We start from the raw sequence: 25567 nt of genomic DNA, 5'->3' as shown, positions 1-25567 counted from the left end.
CGCATACGGTCAGATTACACAAGCTCTGATGGCTGCAGACGCCGGATAGAACCATCAATAACATTTCGAGAAACTTCCCATACATGCAGGCGCGTCCTGCGCTGAGCGATAAGTTAAGAGCGATAAGAGCGATAAGTGGCTGAAATGCGGTCCCCGAGAAAAGGATAAGTACACGTGTCAATGGCCCCCTCTCAAGAAGCACCGTCCCGATGCAACAATCAAGAGCGCAAAAAAATAAAGCTCATGCAGTGAAGAGGAATAACAAGCAAACAGAGAAACAAAATCCCAGAGTTAGTGTTGGTATAGGAGGGCCTAAGGCGCACAAAATGGACTATTTCAGGCCGTGAGCGGCGCCGCTGTGATTTCGAAATGCCGCCTGGCACAACCTCATAGTCCAGTGCACCAATGCGTCGGATGATTTTGTAGGGTCCGAAATAGCGTCGCAAAAGTTTCTTGCTAAGTCCTCATCGGAGTATTGGGGTCCAAACCCAAACACGGTCACCGGGCTGGTACTCGACGCAGCGTCGTCGGAGGTTGTAGTGCCGGCTGTTGGTCCTCTGCTGATTCTTGATGCGCAGGCGGTCGAGCTGACGGGCTTCTTCGGCGTGCTAGACATAGGTGGTGATGTCAAGATTCTCTTTGTCGGTGACGTGCGGCAGCGTGGCGTCACCGACGAGGTCGGCGTACATGTGCTCGAGGTCGACGTACATTGCTAGCATGTCGGCGAGGGTCCTGTTCAGCCGCCATTCGTCTGCGGGTGGTAGGCAGTTGTCCTCCTGTAGCTTGTCTGGTTGTATCACCAGTGGCGCAGTAACGGGTGGGGGTGGAGGGGGGTCATGGACTCCGGGTACCAGTTGCCAGGTGGTGGAGGGGGGTACCATATATGTCCGAGAACCCTCTCTTTTCGCCTGCTTGATTAGGCGTGAATGGTAAGAATGCTCCGGTAACCAGCAGCCCGAGCTCATGTACCCGATGTACCAGATGTTTAGTGCGGCAGAATTGTCGGCTGCAGCTTCATCAACATATGTATACTACGTAATAATTGCACGAATGTGCGGACTAAAAAGTGTAATTCGCTAACGGTGGTCTCTAAACTACTCACCTTAGCGCAACGTTTCATGTGCGGTGCGCTCGTGCGGTGCTCTCAATGCCCACCATGGTTTGTGTGTGGTCAGTATGTATACAGTGTTCCATTTATCAGCTTTGTATCATCTGTATTAGTTTTGTATCAGTTTCGCGGTGTTGAATAAAAACACTGTCTTCTAGACCTATAGCTAGCCGTCTCTTTGTCATTTTGTTGTTGTCACGGTGGCATGTCCCACAGGGCGGGGTATTGAGCTCTATTCTCTATGCCCAAACTATGGTTGTCTTTGCTGAAATATTGCCCATGACAATTCTCCTACCAATGTACGCTGATGATATTTGTCTTTGATATTCTGCGGTGACTCCTCTTCAAGTACGCGCAAGAATTCAGCGGGCTTGCTCGTACCTCCGCAAACAAGGCCTAGTGTGTCCATCGAAATATGCGCGTTAATCGCATTTACGCGCAAAACCACGGCACCATACCCTGTTTCTCTCAATAGCTAGGGTATCAAATACAAGAAGTCTCACCGCTTCTTAGGTGTGTTTATTCACAGGGAGCTTTCTTTCATGGTGCCCCCATTGCACCTACCTGAAGCGGAGCCTAATTTCTATTGTACACATAGTGAGGTTCCTGTGCGGAAAAACCCGGGGCATGTCGGTGCGGTCCATGCTGCAGCTGTACAGAACACTGTTTCTGGGCGTTTTACGGTACAGCTTGTGGGTTTTGGCGAACACATGTAAAATAAACATTCGTACCCTCGAAAGTTTGCAAGCCCAGGCTCTACGGAAATGTCTTGAGTTTCCACGATGGTACCTCGACTTAACCCACTATCATGATTGCTAGAGGCTGCTTGGTTCCAAGATATATAACGATTGACAACCTTAGAGCAAACATTCGACATTTGTGTCACGTACCTAGTCACTATGTTGCTGTTTTGCCAGGACAAAGACCTCCAGCCACATCATTTTCCCTACTTGTTGCGACGCTCCAAGGCTACCTTCCGTCCGGCTTTACACCAGCAGCAAGACCACTGTATACCCCTCCGGTGCCTACGACAGCCACAAGTACGCCTCACGATTCCGGGAATTACGAAGATGGCCCGTCAATCAACAGTGGCTCTACGTCAGTTCACACTGTCATTAGTGAACGAGGCATATTAACAAAGAACGCACATTTATACCGACGTATCTGTCTCAGCCACCAGCTGCACAGGCACTGCCATCATCCCGGCCGTACAAGTCAATTACGTTCAAAGTGTCCCATATAACGACCTGTACGGCAACAGAACTTGCCTCTTTACGTGTTGCTGAGATATTCGCCGTCGATCCCTACGCCTAAGACTTCCCGTTTTAATAGCTTCAGTACTTCTTCCAACTGCGCAGTGAATAGCATTGGAGAGATCGTTTGTCCCTGTCTGAACCCTTTCTTTATAGGTATCTTTCTGCTTTTCTTGTGTAGAATTAAGGCAGCTGTAGAACCTCTGTAGATATTTTCCAAGGTATTTACGTAAGCGTTCTGTACTCCTTGATTACGTAATGCCTCTATGACTACTAGTATCTCTACTGAATCAAATGCCTTTTCGTAATCTACGAAAGCGATATAGAGAGGCTTACTGTACTCTGCGGATTTCTCGATAACTTGATTGATGACATGGATGTGATCCATTGTAGAGTATCCCTTTTTGAAGCCGGCCTGTTCCCTTGATTTACTGAAGTCCAATGTTGCCCTTATTCTATTGGAGAATATTTTGGTAAATGTTTTATATAATACTGGGACTAAGGTACTGGGCCTATAATTTTTCAATTCTTTAACGTCTCCCTTTTTGTGGATTAGTATAATGTTTGCATTCTTCCAGTTTTCTGGGACTCTTGCAGTCGACAGACACGTTGTATAAAGAGACGCCAGTTTTGCAAGCATTATGTCTGCTCCATCTTTGATGAAAAAGAATGTTATTTCATCTTCTCTTGCCGCTCTTCCTCATTTCATGCATTGCAAGGCCCTTCTGACCTTCTCGCTAGTTATAGGAGGAGTTTCTGTATCCTGTCCATTACTGTTTCTGGTGTAGGTATCCTGACAACTCTGGTTATTGCGCAGGTCAGTATAGAATTCTTCCGCTTCTTTCGCTATATCTTCGAGATTGCTGATGATATTACCCTGCTTATCTTTCAGCGCATACATCTTGGCTGGTCCTATGCCAAGTTTCTTTCTCACTGATTTCAGGCTGCGTCCATCTTTTACGGCTTCTTCAGTCTTTCCCACGTTATAGCATCGAATATCACTTATTTCGCCTTGTTGATCAGCTTTGACATTCCCGCGAATTCTGTCTTATCTCTTAAGTTGGACACTTTCATTCTTTGTCTTTTGATTACTAGGTCCTTTGTTACTTGGGAGAGCGTTTTGCCTTCTGGTTGCCTTTATTCCCACTTCAATTGCTGCCTCTGAAGCCAGCCTAGTTCCGGTTTCATTCATTAGCTTTATGTCATCACCATCTCTCTATTCTAAGACTGTAAAACTGTTTGCAGGTACCAGCCTGAATTTGTCTGCTTTTACCCTTACTGCCTCAAGGTTGACCTGTTTCTTCTTGACCAATTTTGCTCTTTCTCTCTTCAAATTGAGGTTAATCCTTGCCTCCACACACCTATGATCTCTGCACTTTACCCTATCTATCACTTCTACATCCTACACTATGCTGGGATAAGCAGAAAGTATGAAATCAATTTCTTTTCTTGTTTCACCATTAGGGCTTTTCCAGGTCCACTTTCTGCTGCTGCGCTTCGGCGAAAACATGCGTCTTTTTGTGATGACGGCCTGGAGTGCTGGAGCACGGAAGGATGGATGGATGGATGGATGTTATGAGCGTCCCCTTTGGAACGGGGCGGTGGGTTGCGCCGCCAAGCTCTTGCTACTATACTGCCTAATATTCTACCTAGGTTAAACAATGAAAAAAGACAAAAAAACAGTACGAACTACCACGCCCAAATTTTCTGATCCCCTATTGTGAACTGTGCTTTTGTACGTCTCCGTCTTTTGTCGTTTCCCTACTTTTCTTCCACCAATCCTCCAGTGGCCTCTTACTAATGTCTCTTGCGGACATGTTTGTTTTACCACTGCTCCCTCTGAACCCAAGGGCTTCGAGGAGGCCAGTGGTGCCTACATCGACCGCTGGGTAGACGTCTTCACATTCTAATAAAACATGCTCCGTAGTTTCCCTAGCTTTACCACAGCAAGCACATGCTTCTTCTTCCTTCTTATATCTCGCTTTATAGGTGCGTGTTCTAAGGCATCCTGATCTCGCTTCGAAAAGTAATGAGCTTCCCTTTGAGTTATCATAAATGGTTTCTTTCCTGATTTCGTTTTTTCCTCTTAAGTAGTTACTCATGGCAGGTTTCTTTTCCATTGCCGCCACCCATGAGATTAATTCAGCTTCTCTGACTTTCCGCTTGACCTTTGTTGTTGTGTTGTCCACCCTACAGGCCGCATACTTGCTGGTAAGCTTCCTAGTTCTTTTCCTCCACTGTGAATCAATGTTTTGCCTGTACAGATACCTGAACACTCTCCCAGCCCATTTACTTTCCTCCATATTCCTCAGCCGTTCTTCATACTCAATTTTACTGCGAGCTTCCCTCACTTCAAAACTAGTCCAGCCCATATCCCCTTGCACAGCTTCATTTGTAGTCTTCCCGTGAGCGCCCAATGCGAGGCGACCCACTGACCTTTGGTTCCCGTCGAGTCCTGATTGTACCCCTGATTTAAAGCAAACAACCGCATTTCCAAATGTAAGTCCTGGAACCATTACACCTTTCCACATACCTCGGAGGACCTCGTACCTATTGTATCCCCATAGCGCTCTGTGCTTCATTATGGCTGCATTTCTCTTCCCCTTTAATGTTATGGTTTTTTCCTGTGTTTCCATATATCCATTGCCTTCATTTATCTATATACCAAGGTATTTATATTCGGTTACCCGAGGTATTTCTTGGCCCTGTATCTCCACTGTCTGTTCACTGTTTTCATTGAATACCATAACACCTGATTTTCTAACACTGAACTTCAAACCTAAATCGTTGCCTTCCTGTCCACAGATATTAGCCAGACGTTGCAAATCACTTTGCTTGTTAGCTAGCAACATAATGTCGTCCGCATAAAATAAACCTGGGAGTTGCTGCTCTATTACTGTACCCGCCTGTTTGTATGAGAGATTAAACCCGATATTACTTCCTTCTAGCGCCCTCTCCATCCTCACCATGTACATCATAAACAACAGCGGGGATAAAGGGCACCCCTGCCTCAGTCCCTTGTTGATATGAACTTTCTCCTCGCTCCTCATCCCTTCCCATTCAACGCAAATGGTATTTTCTAGGTAAATCTCGCTCACAAGCTGTATACAATCGTTACCTAAGCCTTCCCCTTCCAGGATATCCCACAATATGTTGCGGTCCACGTTGTCGTAGGCTCCTTTAATGTCTAAAAAGGCCACATACAACGGACTGCTTTCTGCTTTTGATATTTCAATACACTGAGTAAGAACAAACAAGTTGTCATCCAAACGCCTACCTATTCTGAAGCCATTCTGAAGCTGTCCCAAAATGCCATTATTCTCTGTCCATGCTTGAAGTTTTAATTTGATTGCCTGCATTGCTAGCCTTTATATTACCGATGTAATGATCAACGGTCTATACGAGTGAATTCTGTCTTTCTCCCCCTTTCCTTTATAGATCAAATTCATTCTACTTTGTCGCCAACTGTCTGGTATTCGTCTATCTTTTAAAGTTCTTTCCACTGCTTTCACCAGAGCTTCCTTACTTTTTGGTCCTAGTTCATTTATCAGCCTAATGGGAACCTCGTCTAGCCCTGTGGCTGTACGCTTAGGAATTTTCTCTTCCGCTTTCTTCCAGTTTAAATTTGTTAGCACCAGCCGCTTTTCCCATTGGGTTTCTTTCATGCTCTTTTTTTCAACAAGTATAACCTCGTCATTGCCTTGGAAAGATTAGGCTGTTGCTTTTCGGATGTAATTTATTGCCGCTTCTCCTTCGAGTCTGTTTTCATCTTCGTCTAGGATATGTTGTTGTATTGTTGTTGACTTCCTGCCTAATAATTTTATGTGGTTCCAAAATATTTTAGGTGCGGCCTTCTGTTTCTCAGGTATTTCTGACAACCAACGTTCACTTTCACCTTTTAATTTTGCTTGCACCAGTCTTTGAACCATAGACTTTTTCTCCCGGTATATTTCCCATTTACTAGTTATTTCGTCCTGTGGCAACTGCGCCTTCTTTGCCTGCCTGTGCTCTCGATATGCTTTCTGTCGTTCGGCGATCGCTTCTCGTATCTCCTTGTTCCACCAGCTTTTCGGTTTCTTTTTTCCTTTCCAACGAACATGTTGGTTCTCTTTCCGTATTTCTGTCTTTATTACACTTATAAGCTCACCATATTCCCACTCTTGGCCATTTGCCAAGTTCTTCCTCAACTCTAGTGACTGTATTTGCTATTTGTTCAGCGTTCAAATTTGGACTGGCCATTTTGCTCTCCTTGCTCTCTTTCCCAACTACATATCCCATTTTCAATATGATGCGTTTATGGTCAGTCCCTATGCTGTTAAACCCTTCCTCATCAATGACCATTTCTGTCAACTTATCATGAATTCCTTCTGTCATCAAACAGTAATCAATGGTCGATTGCCGGTTTCCCACTTCCCACGTGATCTGTCCTTCACACTTAGGCCCTGTATTCACGATCACGAGGTTATTTTGCTCACAAAGGTCCAGCATTGACTTCCCGTTATTGTCGGCATAGCCATCTAAATCCTGTATGTGGGCATTCATGTCCCCTAATAGGACAATTTCAGCACCACTCCCGAAACCCTTAATATCAGCGCTTATGCATTCCACTAACTCTTTATTCTTCTCTGTGCAATTTTTTCCGGTCCACAAATACGTAACGCCCAGCCAAGTTTCTTTCCCACTCATTGTACCTGATAACCGAAAATGCTCTTGACATTGTGAATTTACTCTTTTCCATTTGGCTCCCTGATGGATGAGCGTTCCGACTCCCCCTCCCTTTCTCTCCGACTTAGTTCTGTTGCACCCTTCCCAAACATAATTTTCAATAACTGGTGGCTCTTCTGAGTCTCTAAGGTGCGCTTCTGTAAGCGCATACACCCCTATTTGTTCTCTGTGTAACTGCTCCTCAATCTCTGCCCACTTTTCCTTTCTTCTGCCACCCTGCATGTTTATGTAACCTATTTCATCGCGTGCTCTTTTTCTTGTTCTCCTCCTTTTTCTATTATCGACGGCGATGCTCTTCTGATGTTCCCCTAGGGGACCTTCTTCATTACTATCTACTCTGACCTCCTGAGCGCCCGCGGGCCCTCTAAAAAAGCAACAGCGCGACCACCAAGTCGCCAGCCCACTTCTCGTGCTAACCTGTAATTGAAGTGGATCCCGTCTTGTTTAAAACCACCGCAACTTCTCACTTCCCTGTTTACTTCGACAACCTCGAAGCCTTTCTCTCGGCTCATTTTCCATATTGCCTCATTAGCAGCCACTACGGCTCTTTGTACGTGACTGTCACGCACAGGCACCTCCGGCATCGTGCACACCACGATCTGCACCTTAGGGGATAGCTCACGCAAGTCGCCCACCCCCTTCGCCAAGCGCTGGGCTAGTCCTGGCCCTTTCCTGTTTAGGACGTCATTTAGCTCACCTGCTACTATGACGAGGTTGCGCATGTGGGCATTTTCCGCGAGCTTTTCTTTTGCTCGCTCCATGACAGAACCCAGTGTGCGCCCTGGAAATGTCCCTACCGCCACTCTTTTGTCGCCTTTCACCCTCTCCACAATTGCTTTTGAGCACCCAGCCAGGTTTGAATCGCCTGCAATAATCACCCTTTCACTCTCTCCTACCTCTCCCTGCTTCCCTTTGTCATTTTCCGCGTGATTCGGACTCGACAAGGGGCATTGTCCCCTCGGCTCCTGCTTTTTCCGCGTAGCGGCCTCAAGGTAGGTGCTGCTCTTTCCAGCTAACCCATCATCACCCTGCCTGCGTTCCGCGTATTTCTCTGACCCTCCCGCGCCTGTCGCGTCGGGGGTCTGCGTTCCATTGTCACGCGCATTCTCGGTCATAATGGCGTCCCTGTTCAGCTTTTCCTCGGCTGCTTCCAGTCTCTTTTCAACTACCTTCCGTGCCTAACGCTCCGTGTTTAGCTCATTTTTGAGCTCTTGCACCTGTTTGAGAAGCTCTTCCTGGAAACTCTCCATTTTCTGCATCCTAGTATTGACATCACATTGTGTGCCGGTTGATTCGACGCCCTCTCCATTCTCACCCGTCTCCTCAACTGCCTTGAGGGTCGCCCCCCGTACTGCCTGCTTTACCGGCTTTCTCGCCATGTATTGCACGGCTTTTTGCAAATACTATGATACTATATCAATGCAGAGCACGTGCCTTCTAGAAAAAACCGATACGCACAGGATCCAAATCCTCAAAATGCCGTAAAGCAACTCTCACCACTGTTTGAAAAACAATCAATGCCGCGGAGACCAAAGGTATGACGCGCTCAACCACGCGGTCACGCTCTCACTTTTCTACCAAACACGCACAGTAAAACCACTAATAGCTATTTCTCTTGCCACTTCCAAGCTACTACTTAAAGACTACAAACTCAACGACAACAAACTCAAAGACAACAAAGACAAACTCAAAGACAACAAACTCAAACTTAAAGACTACAAACACTCAACGTCCCACTAGGCTGCACATGTTGGAACACGTGGCACGAAAGGACGCTCTAATCATCCTGCAAAACAAACGTACACGAAGCACACCCGCGCACCCGAAATACGAGAGACAAAAAAATAAAAAAAGGAAAGAAACGGAAAAACCCCCAATTACTATTTAAATGCAAAAAAAACAGCAAATAAAAACAGAAGCAAGCTCAAAGCATGCACAAAAACTTATGATTTCGTCGTCGCCACGGAGCCCCGAAAAGCACATCCATTCGCCACAAAATCCAAACCAACACCTGCAGTAGACCAGCACGCTGGTCTACTGCAGCGCTATCTGTCGCTGCAGCCTGGAGTGATTGCTGGCAAGAGGAAAAGTAATGGTGCAACACAGGGCCTCCGGTATTTGCAGTTATGGTTGTCGCGGAGGTCATGCATGTACGTTTGGAGCTAGCAGATTGCTTGCTGTAGTTTTTTTCCTGCCGCGTTCGCAGATCCCTTATGTGCACTGCAAGCTCTGGGTTTTCAAATGTACTGTGTGTGGGTGTGTGTGTGTGCATTGAGGTTCCTGCATAACGATCACACTACTCCGGCCTGCTTCGATCAAATGGGGCACATTCAAAACATTGGCGGCTGTATTCATGCCCTTCGGCGCCCTTTTACCGAGCCCTTTTACGGAGCCAAATATGTAAACGTTAGCGGCAGTATTCGTCACACATCAGTTTTTTTTTTTTTTCTTCAGTGCAACCTGGCGACCGCTTTTCAGGCTGATACAAAATGAATACACCTGCACCAGGCACAGTGCGGGTGCTCTTTCCGGGCTTTTCATCCTTGTGTCTTTCGAAATGCTAATAACATATGCGTGCTTAGCGAACGGAACGAGCAGACGAGTGTTGTTTGTCTTCTGCAACCGAAACGCTGAGCCATGCAGACGACCAAGAACACTGCATGATCTGTGGTCAGAAATGTGTAAGCATAGCCAGCGTTATCTATGTATCTTAACAGTTTGTATTAGTCTTTTTTTTAAATTATAAGAATTTTGGTTGTGTTTTGAGAGCGCTTTAGTTTATAAATGCGGAGTTTTTGCACATCATGTTTAAATTTAGCGCGCTGGGCACGCCGGTCGATCGCAGCGTCTCGCTGGTGGCATCATCGCAGAAGTGGCCCCAGTTCTCTCATTGTTTTTCCGCCGTTTTTTCGTAGCGACGACCATACTAGTGAGAAACCCTATGCCGACGACACACTGCCCCATTGCAGACGCCATAGTAGCAGTACTTTCATTGCCAAACGACTCGAACGGCGCGCGCACGCTCGCAGGCAGTCACATGACTAGTGGATCATTTTCACACACCAAAATGTGCCAAGACGAGATGTGCGATCACGACCGGATCAAGCCGGTCCTGTGTGCGATCGACCAGCGGATCGCCATCGCCAACAGCGCTGTTTTGGTCGCTTCGCAATGGTTTCGTGTTTTTGTCTGCGTAGGTAGTAGCAGAAGTTCTGTGGCAGAAGCTGCAGAAGAGGATTGTCGTTCCACGAACGCCTCAAACGACGCGACATTCGAGGTGATCGCGGCCGTTTAATCGCCTGCTATGAGGCTGTTATCTGCCTGGAAACCTTTGGGCAGCGCTTGGGTGCAGAAGTCGCGCCGTTGCTACTCGGTCACCGCTAATGGCGAGTACCTGCGCGGCTACGTGAGCGACATGATGGTGCGCTTTCGCGTCGCCCTGCGGACCCTGTGGCCCCGTGGTCGAGTGGCCGTCCGCCGGGGCCAGGGCCCGCCCGTTCTATCCCGTTACCTCCAGCGCTGGGCGAAGCACACGCGAGCGGCCGACCTGCGGAGACACGCCGCCCGTCAGCTGTTCGCCGGCGCTCGCCTGCCGCTGATGGGACTCACAGGCGTCTGCCTCATCAACAAACCGTCGCTGGTCACTAGCGAAGAGGAGCTAGAGAGCGTCTGCGTCGCCCTGCGGGTAAGTTGCCTAGCTGTCAAGCACAGGTCGCAACTGCCCGTGACGTAGTTTCGGTTCCGTGCTTACAACCGCAGCTGCCCTCGTCGAGACACGGCGAGATTCACGCTAGTTTTTGCGTGACAGCTCAAGAACGCTGCACCAGCTGCATATTCTTGATCGTGCAGCGTCAATTTCGTCGCGACGCTGTCGCGGAAGTCAGGTTTGGGACTCATCGCGATGAGGCTGAACAAAGGCGGAGTTGGGCAACATCATCACTGAAGCAAAATTGGCGAGACCATGTAGGCACTCATCGCTTTCGTGCATGTTGCAGTGATCGGGGTCAGTTTCACTAGCTTAGTGCGCTGAAGCTAATGCAAACGTGCGAATACATTGTACTGCACACATTGTAGCGTACATCTAGAAACATTTTTATTGGACTTTTATGAAAAGTTTGAATATTAGGTGCAAACTATTGCAGTTAAACGAGTTGTAAAGTAGGAGGCTGGGTGTTTGCTCACAGTGTATTTCTCAAATGGCTGGATCAAGTATGCTAGACTTGAAGTCATTGATATGTTCATATCTGACCTACTGTATTCATTTTTTCTGCAGCTCAGGATTCTGACAAGGCAAGAAGTGTGTTGAAACGAAATTTTCAAAGAACCTAATTCATTCATTAATCCTGAAGGAGTTGAATGCAATGGCCATTGCAACAACTTAACCGTACACTTTTGTAATGAAACCATTGAGTATCATGCGGCTTTATATTGAATGAATGAATGAATGCTTTATTTAGACAATATATTGTCTGGAAGGTAGGGGCTAAAGGCAGATGCAACTGCCTGACAAAGGCCCGCCTACCCGTACATTACTCGGGGTGGAACGTTATGAGAATACAGTGCAACAAAGAAACAAGAAGAAATGTATGCAGCAAGCAATCAAGTATACAAAGAAGTAAGATTGTTACACTTTATACATAATATATCATGAGTAATGCGCGAGAACATGGAAATATTTAAATAAGCGAATAATACTGATCAGTGTTACAAAACATTATATAGCAAATAGGGGAAAAAATGTAAGAAAAAACAACTAAAATAAAAAGTTATCAAGACTGCAAGGACAGTTAAGTACCATTAGAAACATGGCAAAAGGTAATTCCTAACCTTTTTCTTTAGGCGGTGAGCACATCTGCATTCCTGAATCATACTAGTGATTTCTAGATTATTATTGAAGAAATGAGGTACTAGGTAGGGCGAGTGTCTGGGTACCATATTTGGTTCTAAACAAAGGTGTTCTAAGTGTGTTATGCCTAAGGATATATTGTGGGTTGTCGGGTGACAAAAATGGGAACAGGGTATTTGGGTCATGCAGAATTTCCCTATGTGTATATACATAGCAAGCCTTAGTTGGAATAGATGATCTGTTGCGAGTATGTTTAGCTTGGAAAAATATGGTGCAGTGTGGTCACTACATTGAAGGTCTTCTATGCAATGCACAGCTCTTTTTTGTAGGATTATTAACCTATCTAAATTTGTCTTTGTAGTTGTACCCCAGATTAGTAGACAATAGTGTATATGTGAATGAACAAGGGCATAGTATAGCTGTAGTTTTAACCATTTTGGCGCCAAGGTTCTGGTATTATACAATATAGAAATTGACCTGCAATATTTGCCTGTACCTTGTTTACATGTGGTGTCCAGCTTAAGTTTTCTTCGAGGACGACACCGAGAAACTTATACGTAGAAACCCGTTCGATAGCACAATTTTTAAATCTAATACAGGTACTATAGTCATCAGGCTTATTACAGGTTTCGAAAATAATATACTTAGTCTTTTTTACATTTAGCTGAAACTGATTACAATGCTACCAGTTTGATAGATTAGTTAACCATCTATTAGCTGCCTTTTCAAGTTCAAATAATTGTTTACGTGTAAAAAAAATACTTATGTCGTCTGCATAGATAACTAGGTCAGGAGTCAGGAGCGGTATGCTCACAAGATCATTTATATAAAGGATAAAGAATAATGGTCCAAGGATGGAGCCTTGCGATACGCCATATTTTATCGGCTGTAATTGGGAATGGTAACCATTTAGGCTAGTAGATTGCACCCTGTCGGATAGAAAACTGCACATCAGATTTAATGCCAAACCTTAACACCGTAGTGTGGGAGTTTGTGAAACAAAATGGGATGCTTAATAGAATCGAACGCCTTTTTAAAGTCTACAAATAATCCAAGAATGTATTGCTTATTATCAATATTATAAACTAATTTTTCTTTAATATCTAAGAGCGCCGTTTCAGTTAATCTTTTCACGGAAGCCAAATTGCTGCTTGGAAAGCGATTGGTGGTTGCCAATAAACTTCATTAATCATGATTTTAATGTATACTCTAGCACATTAGAAAATAAAGGTAGCACATATATAGGCCGATAGTTATTCAAGTCATTATGAGAGCCATCTTTGTGAATGACGACTACTCTGGCTATCTTCATGCCTTCAGGAAAGGTACCCGTGGCGAAAGCTTGATTGCAGATGTGCTGAAGTGGGCCACATAGTAATTCAGCAACATGTTTAATTGGGCCAGCCTTAATATCAATATAGTCAGCGGCAGTATTTTTATTTAACGATTTCAGGTATGTAACTATGTCTAATTCACTACATGGAGTCAAGAAAATAGATTGCGAGCAGGAAGAAGAAATGTATTGTTGGCAGTCATTTGTAGTATTATTTGTCTGACCTGTTGCACCAGAAGTTAGGAAATGATTACTGAATTTGTCCGCTAGGTCGGCTTCAGTGAACTCAACACCATCAATGGTTAGTGTCGTAGGAAGGCTAGCCTTTGTTTTCCCTATGAGCAGATATGCCAAGTTCCAAGCTTTTCTGGGATTATAGCAGACCCCAGGAAATCTTACCTGATAATATTGAATACGAGCTCTCTTCAAATCTGAGTTTAATTTGTTGCGAACTTTTTTGTATTCATGTGTAATAGAGATATATCTCTTAGTCTAATGAAGTTATGGTATAGTTTATCTTGTTCTCTAATTCTATTGTAGAGATCTCTGGTAATCCATGGTTTCCTGGACTTGCTGTGCCTTTTATAGTATTGCAGTGGGAAGGCAGCATCATAGCAGTTCTTTACATGTTGTAGGAACAAATCACATGATACGTTAGGGTTTTGGTTACTGTACACGTCACTCCAGTCGATACTTTCAATACTAGCATGAAATGTTGACAAGGCATTGCTGTTAAAGGAGTGGTATGCAACAGGAGGTCTGAATTAACAGGTCTGTGTGCTTTAGACATATACAAGAGCTGACCATTTATCTATTGGGTATTGTATCATAATTAATTGCTTGATTACAAACGACATGCATATGGTCACTAAACACTACTTTGTTGGTCACAATGTCATGCCTTAAAGGCCAGCTGTAACGAAATATCACTTGAGCTAAATTTGCTCCAAGTGCATATCATAAACTTTTAGCATAATACAGTCAAACCCGGTTATATTGAACTTACAAAAAAATATGCCGATCAGTTTGATATAGGGCGCCATTTGATATAACCCTGCTAAAGAATTTGATGTTGCAAAAGCACATACCATTTATAAAAGCACTTTATTGATGAAACTAGCTTAGTTTCGCATAAAATAGTTCTGGATCTTCAGCTTGGGCTCGCTACCTGCAACAGCACACACTTCTCCACATTGTTTAAAGAGTCGGAGCAGCCGAGCCCTCAACCGTCCACATTTGCACATAAGCGCTGGACTAGTGTGAATGCACCAATCACCTCGGAGGATGTGGGCAAAGTATCGTAATTTGCTTTCCTCATTGTGCCCGCTTTCACTTGGGCTCAGTACGATGTCGGGAATGTAGGCTTCGGGCTCTCCCATGGTCGGGCACCATCATCTGCACTCACAAAGTTGTCAAACGTTAATCCGTCAATGGCTTCCTGAAATTCTGACAGCTTGCTCCAAACTTCAGCAACACCGGCAGTGACTTCGTCGCACTCATCAGAATTTTCAGTCATCACCGGGCACGCGGAAGCCAGCATGTCTGAAGCAGTTTCGGATGAACCACTTGCACGCAGACACCACATCATTTGCCCGCAGTAGCCCTGATTTCCTCCTTATTCTTCACGATCGTGCTGAGAGTGCTCCTCAGAATCTTGTATGCTGCGGTGACATCCGATTTCTCACCTTGTTCAACTTCATTTGTGATTTCGAGCTTCATGGTGAAAGGCAAATTCTGGCCCTTTGTGCAGTCATCATGGCAACACTGTGGGTGAAGGCTCACAAGGCGCAAACACATTGAATGAGAAAAGCAGCGAGCCAACTTGCCACCGAGAGGGAAAGCCAAGTTCTGGGGGCACTTTTGCGCCGTTTGATGTTCGATATGTCAGGAGTCACTGCTATTATTGTCTCGTGTAAGCATAACTTTTGCGATGTATACTGTGTTCAAAAATTGTTCAATATACAGGATAATTCTATGTAAACAGGTTTGATATAGTCGGATTCGACTGTGCATAATATGTAAATGAAGGTACAGAAGGAGGTCCAAGAGGAAAAGGCTATAAGGGAAACTCCTGCCAGGTAGGACATAAAACAATAACATTGTTCAGCAGTAGAATTAACAAAACACGAAGGAAAAAATGAAAAAGGTCAATCATATATCAAATGATGAATTGTACAACATAACTTTCATAATACAATATTAATACAAAATGGTACCGGAAAAACAAGAATGATAGTACAAAATGATATTGATTATTGTGCACAGGAATATTGCAGAACTGAGGAAACACAATTACAGAATGAGGAACTACTACTGGGATGTGCCTAGCAGAATTGACAATCAAGTGCTGTCAAATCTCAACGTAATTAACCTCGATTTAATGAAATTTGCAATGTAATGAACTGTTTTCATTTCCCAATCTTAGTTGTGTTCAAAACTGTGTATTTCTTTTCATGGTTTAACGAGGAAATTGCGTGAAATGCTTTTGATTTAACAAAGATTTTGGCTATTTCAAGCATGTACTTGGAGCCTGTATGGCTTGTAAATCTAGCAAAAGAAAACTATAAAAATGTCTGCCAAGGCAAAGGTTACCTCAAGCGTAATTCTCCATGCAAAGTTTGAGCGGCTAAACTGCTGTTAAAGTGCGTGCGCCGGGATGTGGTAGAAAGAAAGCACCGCTGCGCCATTTAGCGCTGCACAGCGCTCAGAGAAACAATAGTAGTATTAGCGGTTAATGTGAGAAATGACGCTTATTTCTGCATGGCGCATCATCAGGGGAAGTGGGAAATAAAGATGAGAGGAAGGGAAAAGAAGAGAAAACGAGAGCTGATGATTCCTTCTGTGCAAGGGGATGGGGATAGAGTGAACACGCAATAACGGGAACAAGCACATGCGGATCTTCACAGTCGAGTCTTCAAGCACGCGCCTATCTGCCTTCTCCTGAATCTATCTGCATCTCCTGTCTGCACCACATTTTAGAGCTTCTCTCTCCACGGCAAGTGCAAAGCGCGAGTCGAAATGGTTGGTGCCTTCCTGCACATTTTGTTGTTCCCGTGTGTCTTGTGTTGGTGGTCGCGTTAGCCCAAGTTTCCAAGACATGGTGCAAAATGTTCACTCGCATTGTGACTCAGAGTTTGTGGTCATCCAGTGAGATCTGTTAATGTTTTCCTGAGCGTGTGTCACACCAATAAAACTATGAACGTTACTTCGTGCAGTTATCTCCTCGCTATTGCCATCAGTGCTCCGCCTTCCTGGCAAAACTGTGACTTCTTTGTGCTTATATCTTTTTGCTTTTTCGTTTTTTTCCTCCTTTTTTTCTTGCTCAGGACAAACATCTGCATTGTTTTACGCTGTTCTAATTTGTGGGTGCCAGCTGTGGGCACTAAGCGTGGTTAATTATGGCATCCGAGATTTATGGCGCCGTGTGACACAAGCAAATCTCGGATACCGTGAGCTATGTAGATGTATTGCTCTTTGCGCAATCAGCACCACATGCGCTGGCACTCATAACCATGCTATTATGGCCTGAACTTCTTCCATTTTGTCACTGCTAACTAAGAAGATACCATCTACCAGAAATTCTTCGGGAAGTTGTGAAGTTGTTTTTAATGTTGAAACTTTAAAGCTTCAAGTTAAGAGGAAGCTTTAGCTCAGGTGCTCCTATCTAAATGCATGTAAAAGGAGAATGCATTTTTCTCTTCAACCACTGCAGCGAATCTGACGAGGTTTGTTGCACTTAAAAGAAAAACTTAAAAATCTAGTGACTGTTGGTTTCGAATTCATGAGTTATGTCGTCAAGTTTTTATAAAAAATTGGCAAAAATTGAACATTTTCAAAATACGGAACTATCAAGTTTACAACTGTGTAACTCAAGAACGAAATATGATAATACAATTCTGTGAATTGCAGCTAATAGTACATCTAAAGCGGACAAAATTGGTATGTTGCACGTGAATATAAAGAAATTTAATAATGTGGAAATACAGTTTTTGCAGAACCCTTGTAACCAACATAACAAATTAATGTAAGATGTAAAATGACACATCGAATTTGTCCGCTTTGAATGATCTAATAGATGCCATTTACAGAACCGCGATATCTGTTCTTGATGCAGAGCTATAAAATTGTAAACTTTGTGCTTCTATTTTTTTCAAACGGTCGAATATTTGAAAATCTTTTTAGCAAAATTTGAGCCCTAAATCTAAATTCGGCTTCCAACAGTCACTAGAACTTAACTTTCTCTCTCAAATGCAATAAATTTCATTAAAATCAGTCCAGGAGTTATCTCATAAAAACATTTTTGCATTTTACATGTATTTGAATAGGCTGGTTGGAGTTTGGCCCGAGCTAAAGCTTCCGCTTAACCAAATTCGCAATTTAACAACGTTTTTCGCTGTAGGTATAACTTGTTATATCGAGGTTCGACAATATATATATATATATATATATATATATATATATATATACTTTGGAAGGCCTAAACACAGACGTAGCGCCTCTCGTTTTAACAAAACTAGTGGCCGAAGCTTGTATGATGGAACACCTGAGAATAAAACACTACCGAATTCTAAAACCGGACGAACATACATTTTATATACTATCAAAAACGATTTTCTTTGCATACCTGTTCTTCAGTTGCTCAACTTGCCCACCATGCCCATTGTACAAACTCTTTTTGTCGCAGTATATTCAATATGCAGCTGCCAGTTAAGATTTCCATTGTAAATAAATCGAAGGTACTTGAGTGACTCGACTTGTGGGATATCTTCGAGATGATAGATAAGTGATATGTATACTGCATCTTTAATGTCAAAAACAAAGCTAGCACATTTATTAGCATTCAGGTTGAAGTGTAAGCTGTCCAGCCAGCCTTCCAGTTCCCTTAGATACAACTGTTAAATGTCGTAAAGGGCGTATATGTCTCTAGCCATACCAAAAAAGGGCAATGTCATCAGCATAAACATAGGCACTGACTCCTGGGTGAATGGGGATTCTGCTCAGTAACATAATAAATAATGCTGGTTAAAGTACTCATCCCTGAGGCACACCTTTTGTTTGCTTGTGTTTACAGTGAAACCTCATTATGCCGTAGTTGGCCGGAGTTCGGAGAAAGTATGTAGTAAACAGTACTAGTACTGCTTAACCAAAATAGCATGAGATCGCCCACTTACCTGTAAAAAACAGAACTCCGAGAGAGTGCAAGGAAAGGGGGGAAAACATGCAGTATTTATTAACTTCGCACTATAAAAGTGTTATTTTTGTTTGATGCCGTGGTGGCCTAGCAGCGACAACAGCAGCCTCAAACTTACTGAAGCTGCGAGCAAGTTTTCAGCCAGCCCCCTCTTCTTGGCAAAGGCTCTCATGGCAGATTCCTCGTTGGCATTTCATATTCTCCGTGAACGGGCGCTGTAGCATTGCAGGAATTGCGGGGTGCCTTTTTCATTGCGGGGTGCTGTTCTCGTTCTGGCGAGACCGTGTTACGTCGGAGGGTGGTCAGAGTGTGTATATATACGACAGGCGTGAGTAAGAGAGGAAAGGTGACTGGAGAAACTCATTTTCACCCCACCGCATCGAATGTGCACAATGCCCTCTGGAGCTCCCTGGCAGTCGCCACATTAGCTGCTTGACAGCTGTAATTATCCGTGACTCCCCTTAGAAACTGCAGCACTTCCCTTTCTACTAACGTGCGAGGCCAAAGGAGACGCAGATAGAACTGTAAAGAGGAGAAGGAGAAGAGGCAGTTCCCGTACAAGAGAGGGGGAGGTGACGTGAGAAGGCAAGGAAACCACAATACTATACGACAGCAGTTGCGGAGAAACAGCATAAGCTCAAGTTCAAGGTACAGTACTGTATGTTGCTGCTATTTCTGAAAATAAACGCAATGCAAACATGTCAAGTGAGCAATTTATGCAGGGCGTGCAGAAGCAGAGCCGCATTAATTAAAGCGCATTGCAGGGTCCAGGAGACATCACGGTAGCGGTCGACCATCAAATCAACACTTGTGTGCCCGCCACCTTAACTTTGCAACTATGGCATTCCTAGAGGTCGTGGATTTGATCCCAATCGCGGCAGCCGCATTTTGACGGGGGCGAAATAGAAAACGCACGTGCACTTAGATTTCGGGACACGTTAAAGAACATCACGGCGTCAAAATTAATCCGGAGTCCACCACTACAGCTTGCCTTATAATCCGAGTGTGGTTTTGGCACGTACAGCCCCACAATCCAATTCAAATTTAGTACTTCTGCCACAATGCGATGTACCATGTGAGGAAATGACAACGCTCAACCCTCTGAGAGGTTATAAAATATGGGGTACAACAACGCCTCAAGCAAACACTTCTCCCTGTGTGTTCTGTGTACTATGCAGACAAGCAGCAGTGGTGCACACAGGGTAACGATTAACATCAACTCGCCACTCTCGGGTTAGCCTAAACATTGAAGAAATTAAGCTTTAGCCATCAATGTTCACCGCTAATTATCATTGATCAAAGCATCCAGCACAGAAAGCTTTGCTTACCTTGATTCCCACAGGGCGTGGGATCTGCATAATTTTTTTTCCGAGCTTCAGCATGATGTGAGTCCTTGCTTGCACCACGCCACAACTCTCACTGGCACAGCACGGTGCCGAAATGATGTTGATGTTGATGTGGCTTCACGCGCAAATGCACAAGATGCTTGAAGGCCATTGTTCTGATCTCTGAGGCTTGTTGTTCTCCCCGGCCACTCAATGGGGACGATGCACTGCCATGATTGTGCGACGAAACGTGGAAACACTAAGTGTTAACCGATGCATATGCAATAAGCTGGTACGGCTTATGCAGATACAAAACACATTATGTTCAATGACCACGGAGTCGGGGATTTTACTTTACTACTTTTAGAACGAAAGTACTGTTTAAGCGGATGCGGTTTAACAAGGTTTTACTAGAAGAATAGCTGCTTCAAAAATAGTAGAATTCTCTGTCTTTTAAAAATTCATGCACCCATGCTTCAATATAGCCTGGAAAGCAATTACCTTGTAAACGATTTGTTAAAATTGTATGTTCAGTGCTGTCACAGGCTTTACATACATCTAAAGTAACTAAAGCCGCATATTGTTTTTTCTGTCTGGCGATGTGAATGTGACTTTCAAGGTCTATATGCTGCGTGCCATATTGAATAGCCAGATCCGAATACAATTTGACGATGACTCAACAATTGATTTTCATCAATAAACTCTATAACATGCCCATGAAGCCCTCTTTCAATAAGTTATGTTTGACGTCGACGCAATTGGTCTGATGTTGTCAATTGTATACCGTGCCCCTTGCTTTTTAAGTAACGGAATAATTTTGGCAATCTTCCATTTTTGTGGAATCCATGCATTCTAATAGAGTAGTTTGGCAACTTCAGAAGCTCACTTGGAGCTTCTTGGAAGAAAGTCTTTAACATTGCATTTGTTATTCCGTCCGGGCCAAGCGCTGTAGTTGACAATCATAACATGACCTGTGATACTTCCAAATAGGATCTCTTTGTAGTCCGAGAAGGCAGGAGTAAAAACAGAAGTTTAAAGGCACGTTGTGAACTGGCTCTCCAATCCTTTATCCAATAGCTCTAAGGACTCCTGCATTTCCCGTGAGGTATAGACGAAGGAGTCTACATTAACGCTCATTGGGAAGGTAATTAAATAAAGCATGTATGTTTTCGTATTTAGATAGATAATCGAAATGTTTTTTATTGTACTCATCTTTTGCGTGTTTAACGGTACGTTTGGAGGTTGCCGAAATAAATTGATATTCTTTCCAATTTTGTGGGCTCTGATTATGTAGGGGTTTTTTCCAAGCAGCTTTCCTTTGATAAACTCATGTGCATTCACTGTTCCACCAAGGACTAGATGAGGTATGCTTAGCTGTATCAGCATCAGACAGTTTCTCCAGAGTCTCAATTGGTCGCAATCGAGCGTCTACGCCTGGACAATGCCTTTAGTGCATGCTAGATAAGGAGGAATAAACGCACTCACCAGGCGAGATGTGAAAGTTTTACAGTTTAGGAGGTCTGCAACACAAGTTGAATCTGATGACCTATAAGCTATCCCACCTCTTTCAAATTGTTTGACATCACTTATCATCTGGAAGTGACACATCATGGCTTGGAGCTCGGCCTGGACAGCCTATGGGTTGTTCAGTCAGATGAATCCGCTGCTCAAGGGCACCAGTGTGACAGGGATGCTGCTAACACCACTGCGGAAGAAAGATTGCAAAGGCAAATCATCAGGAGAAAGGGAGGCTGACCAAGGGCTGGGTCCTTGCCCAGGAGAGCTTTTAGACATCAGTGCTGCTTCAATCACTGGATGAGTCCTACAAAAATAAGTAAGATAACTAGGTCAAATCCACCCAAAACACAGCCAAACCACCAAGCAAGCTCCAGCTTGGGTGCACCGCACCGGGGAACGAGGTACTGTCAGAATGCTGCTGTTAGGCATGCTAACCCAGCGAGAGATCCTGGACAGCAGCCATGGAAGCTTTGATTCTTCTTCTCTAGCTGTGGAAGGAGCTGATGATGCCCAAGCCATTGCTTATGATGATAGTTGTTGATTACTATAGTTTCCTCTTGCTAATGAATAGCTCATACCCCTTTAAGCAAAGTGCGGCAAAGGAGCCAGCTGTGGAAGGATGACGACCGACGACCGACATGTGAACCGACATGACGACCGACATGTGAACAGTGGCACAAGCGCGTTTGTGCTGAGGGGCGCCAACGAGCTAGTTTATGGGCTGTTCGTGAGTGACGGAAATGCCCTCGCCATATACAGTTTTGCTGTAAAAACAATGTGTTATACCTTAAAAATTAGCTATACTAACAAATTAGATATACCATCAAATTAATCTTGGCAACGCCACGGGGCTGGTAATCATCTAATTTTCTTGCTAGAAGTCTTTACATAGTTCCTAAGCAGACGATGCAAGCACCTTGCAGTGGTCGGTAGTGACACAGATATGGAAAAAGTCCCAGACCCTTACACAACTGCTGATCTTTTATTGTGCCATGTTGGGCCTAGGCAGAAAGGTGCAGCGCTCACTCAACAATGGCTAGTTCATTGGCAGACTCTCGGCCTGCCTTGTTGCTGTTGCTCGCATGATTTGAGCAATTGCAAGAATGACAACGTGTTGCGCGGCCATTGGGTGCTAGAACACATACTCAAACTTGAGTGATAGTGGTGCAGTGCACAATGCTGCGTAGACAAAGGCAGAACACATACTTCCTGTACCAGCTTTCAGGGAGCTGCATGCACTGTGCTTGAGCAAGCAAGCACAAGGCAGACCAGCCAACCCGCACAAAGCATGTGAACTGCTCTTGACGAAGCTGCACAGGCTACATTTAGCGAACATAAACACATACCCATGTAAGATCTGCTTGCCAAGTTCTTTCTCTGGATGACTGTGAGCTCAGTTTTGTGAAACTGCATTGTTTGTTATAGAATACCATGCGTTCGACAGATCAGATCGCTAGAAATATAAACAAATGCATTCATACTGCCTTCATAGCTCATTCATTAAAGGGCTTATTTCACTGCTACTTTTTGTTTGTTGACAGTAAAATGATGAAAAAAGAATTCCAGATAAAAAAAAATATCAGATTTGAACTACAGTAATCGAATGCAAAACATAATGTGAGTCAGTGCACATGAGATGCTGATGCGTGCCCCACTGGTGATGCCCACATGGCTGAGGCATGCTTTGTCGTTTTGCTATTGCCTACTGTTCTAAGGCCAGTCGTGACTGCACACAAAAAACCACGGTAAGTTGTACTTAGGGCCGATTTTCTCTAGTAATAATTTTTAAATGGAGCATCATCTTCGAGCCATTTCATGTGTCTGCATTGGACACCTCGAAGTAGACGAATGGAAGCCTTTCTGACACAGCTCCAAAAATGCTGTCAGCAGGAACCGCATGCTGCATTTGTCAGGAAGGAGAACCATGATGCAGCTATGGCATAGATGTGATGGCAAACAATGCTAGAATGTGATGCCGCCAAAGAAAAATGGGCAGAACTTTACACGCACTCTGTGCCGAGCATCAGCTACTTCCCATCTTTTACGACAGATGGCAGTAGTTACCTGCTCAGTCTGAATTAGCTAAGGTCCCTTAGCATGGTCACCTCGATGCCCTCCTCATCTCTGAGCAGAGATGGGACGCATTGAAGCTCTGGTCCTTGGACAGCCAGATACAGAAAACTGGCTTGTCTCTGACAAGAATGCTTCACATTAAAATAAGATTGCGGGCGTGCATGGCCTCGGCACAGGGCACAAAGCAGCTGGCAGTATACTAACTCTATGGCTGGCATATGTGCAGGACCTGTTCGTTTATACACAAGAATGGTATAGGCAAGGGAAGCAGACGACTCAATCGCTGGTTCTCTACACTCTAAGTCATGTGTCACTTTCAGCGAGCGGTAGTGGCCGCATTGTTTTAAGCTTTGGTATGACAAACGTAGATTTTTTTCACGCGCTGTGTGATGCATCCACTCATATTTCAAGTTTAAAATTTTTCCCAAAAGCTATTCTATGTTTTAGTTATTCGAAACTGAGCTTTTCACGCAACTGAAAATTTCTTGCAGCTTCCTTTAAAAGCTGGTTTGCAAGAGCTAACATTGCAGCGTGAGCAGTGTTTGCACGTGGATGTTTTTGCTTCTTAGTGGTGCAGTGTATACTTCATTGGTGCTAAGCAAGCAAGATAAGTGCTGGCCTCACTTGTGTGAAAAGAGAAGCCAGCAAAAGGCTGTGTGTATGTACCAACTGGCAGATTCAAGCACACGTAGTTGGCATGGCAGGTTATCCTATTATTTCCGTCACCTGCATGCACCACCATTTACTATGTCAGCTAGCAATGATTGCACATCACTGAATGCCATGCGTGCAGGATATACAGGTTCCTGCAGTACCATTCTGATGAGTTCATATGGTGTCAGTTATTTATCAAAAGACAGGGTCGTGGGCTTTAAATAAAGAAAGCTGAATAATCTAGTTTGTTTACCTGTCCTACATAAGAAGCAAAATTGGAGCTGTAAAGGTATTTATTAGCCACCAGCGGTTGGGCCAACCATGAGCACAGGGCACGGGTTCCCAGCACGAGCAGCATTTCCCGGGAACAGCACTTGAGAGGATGGCCCGCTGTAGTGTTCCTCTTCTTTGCTACAGGACAGTTATTCATGAGACAAGGGTTAGCACAGGCATTGTGGAGCCAACATACAGCACCATCAGTTGTGTGATAATGGATACTATATTTATGGCATGTGAAGCAGATGGCAGCTGGGAGAAAAATTGTATGGTCAGCCAGCATCTTTAGCTGCCGTCTTAAAAAACTCTACATTTCTTAAGTGGCATTTCAAACTTTAAACATCTGAGAGGCTTGCGCATAAATGTGATGGAACTAAGGCAAAGGAACGAGACACTGATCGAGTCCACTGTACGGGAACATTCAGAGTACAAGCAAACATAACCTCCTGTGTTGTGAATTGCTCACGCCAAGCATCACATGTTCTATTTGTCGCTCGCCCCTATCATGTTGATTTTTCAAATAGTGATTTTCACACATGCCGTGAAAACACAGGTGGTGCCAAGGTGCATACAGGAGGTGCTGAAGTGCAATCCTGGTCTCAAATTCTCGCCTTGCATAAGCAGTTTTAATTGTGTAGGTCTAATGGTACAGCTTGTTCAAAAATGTCTATATATTTCATTTAGTTTCTTGACTCTGTTATTACAGAAACTGCAAATTTGTATGAAATTGGCTGAATTTGTAACTAGCACACATGTATTATGTGGGGTTAGTGTCATATGCAATGACAAAGAAAATCGCATAGCATGCATTGAAGCAGCTTGATAACAAGTACATTCATTTATACTGAATTTAGCTGTTTGCCAGTGGAATGAAATGTTACTTCTGTTTGAAGCTAACGGAGCAGGACATTACCTTCAAAAAGTGGTTGCTCACATGAATGCCATCAAGAGTGGGCAGGCCCATTCGACTCCCAAGTGCATCAGGTTTGGCCTCCCGTTTGTGGAATGCTGTTCAGCTTACCTTGCATTTATTTCGAAAATTGTTACATTGTAGTGATGGTGAAGAACACAGTAGCAACAACTTTGAATCATGTAACCAGCCCTTTATTGGGGGAACTTGTGCCCGGCAAAACAAGTAACACTCAGGCATCATGGTAGCGGTGAGCAAAGTCTGCAATCACAGAAAATCTGATCAGTGGGTCAAGCGCATCGGCTTTTATACAAGAGTCAGCGAAGGTTCCAGCGTAATCGCTGGTGCCCACTTG

The 25567-nt window shown here is 44.1% G+C and overlaps 1 protein-coding gene across 1 annotated transcript in view; it reads left to right on the top strand.

The window, feature by feature from the left end:
• Nucleotides 1–10198: 10198 nt before the first annotated feature.
• LOC135897895 (serine/threonine-protein kinase Pink1, mitochondrial-like) overlaps nucleotides 10199–25567 on the top strand; it is an 88024-nt gene continuing 72655 nt past the window's right edge. Inside the window, exon 1 of the mRNA XM_065426580.2 lies at nucleotides 10199–10771. Within this exon, the coding sequence (XP_065282652.1) occupies nucleotides 10391–10771 (381 nt within the window). The 5' untranslated portion in view covers nucleotides 10199–10390. The remainder of the gene's footprint in view (nucleotides 10772–25567) is intronic.

Source organism: Dermacentor albipictus, chromosome 2, assembly GCF_038994185.2.
Source record: "Dermacentor albipictus isolate Rhodes 1998 colony chromosome 2, USDA_Dalb.pri_finalv2, whole genome shotgun sequence".
Lineage (NCBI taxonomy): Eukaryota > Metazoa > Arthropoda > Arachnida > Ixodida > Ixodidae > Dermacentor > Dermacentor albipictus.
This window is presented reverse-complemented; position numbering and strand designations above follow the sequence as displayed.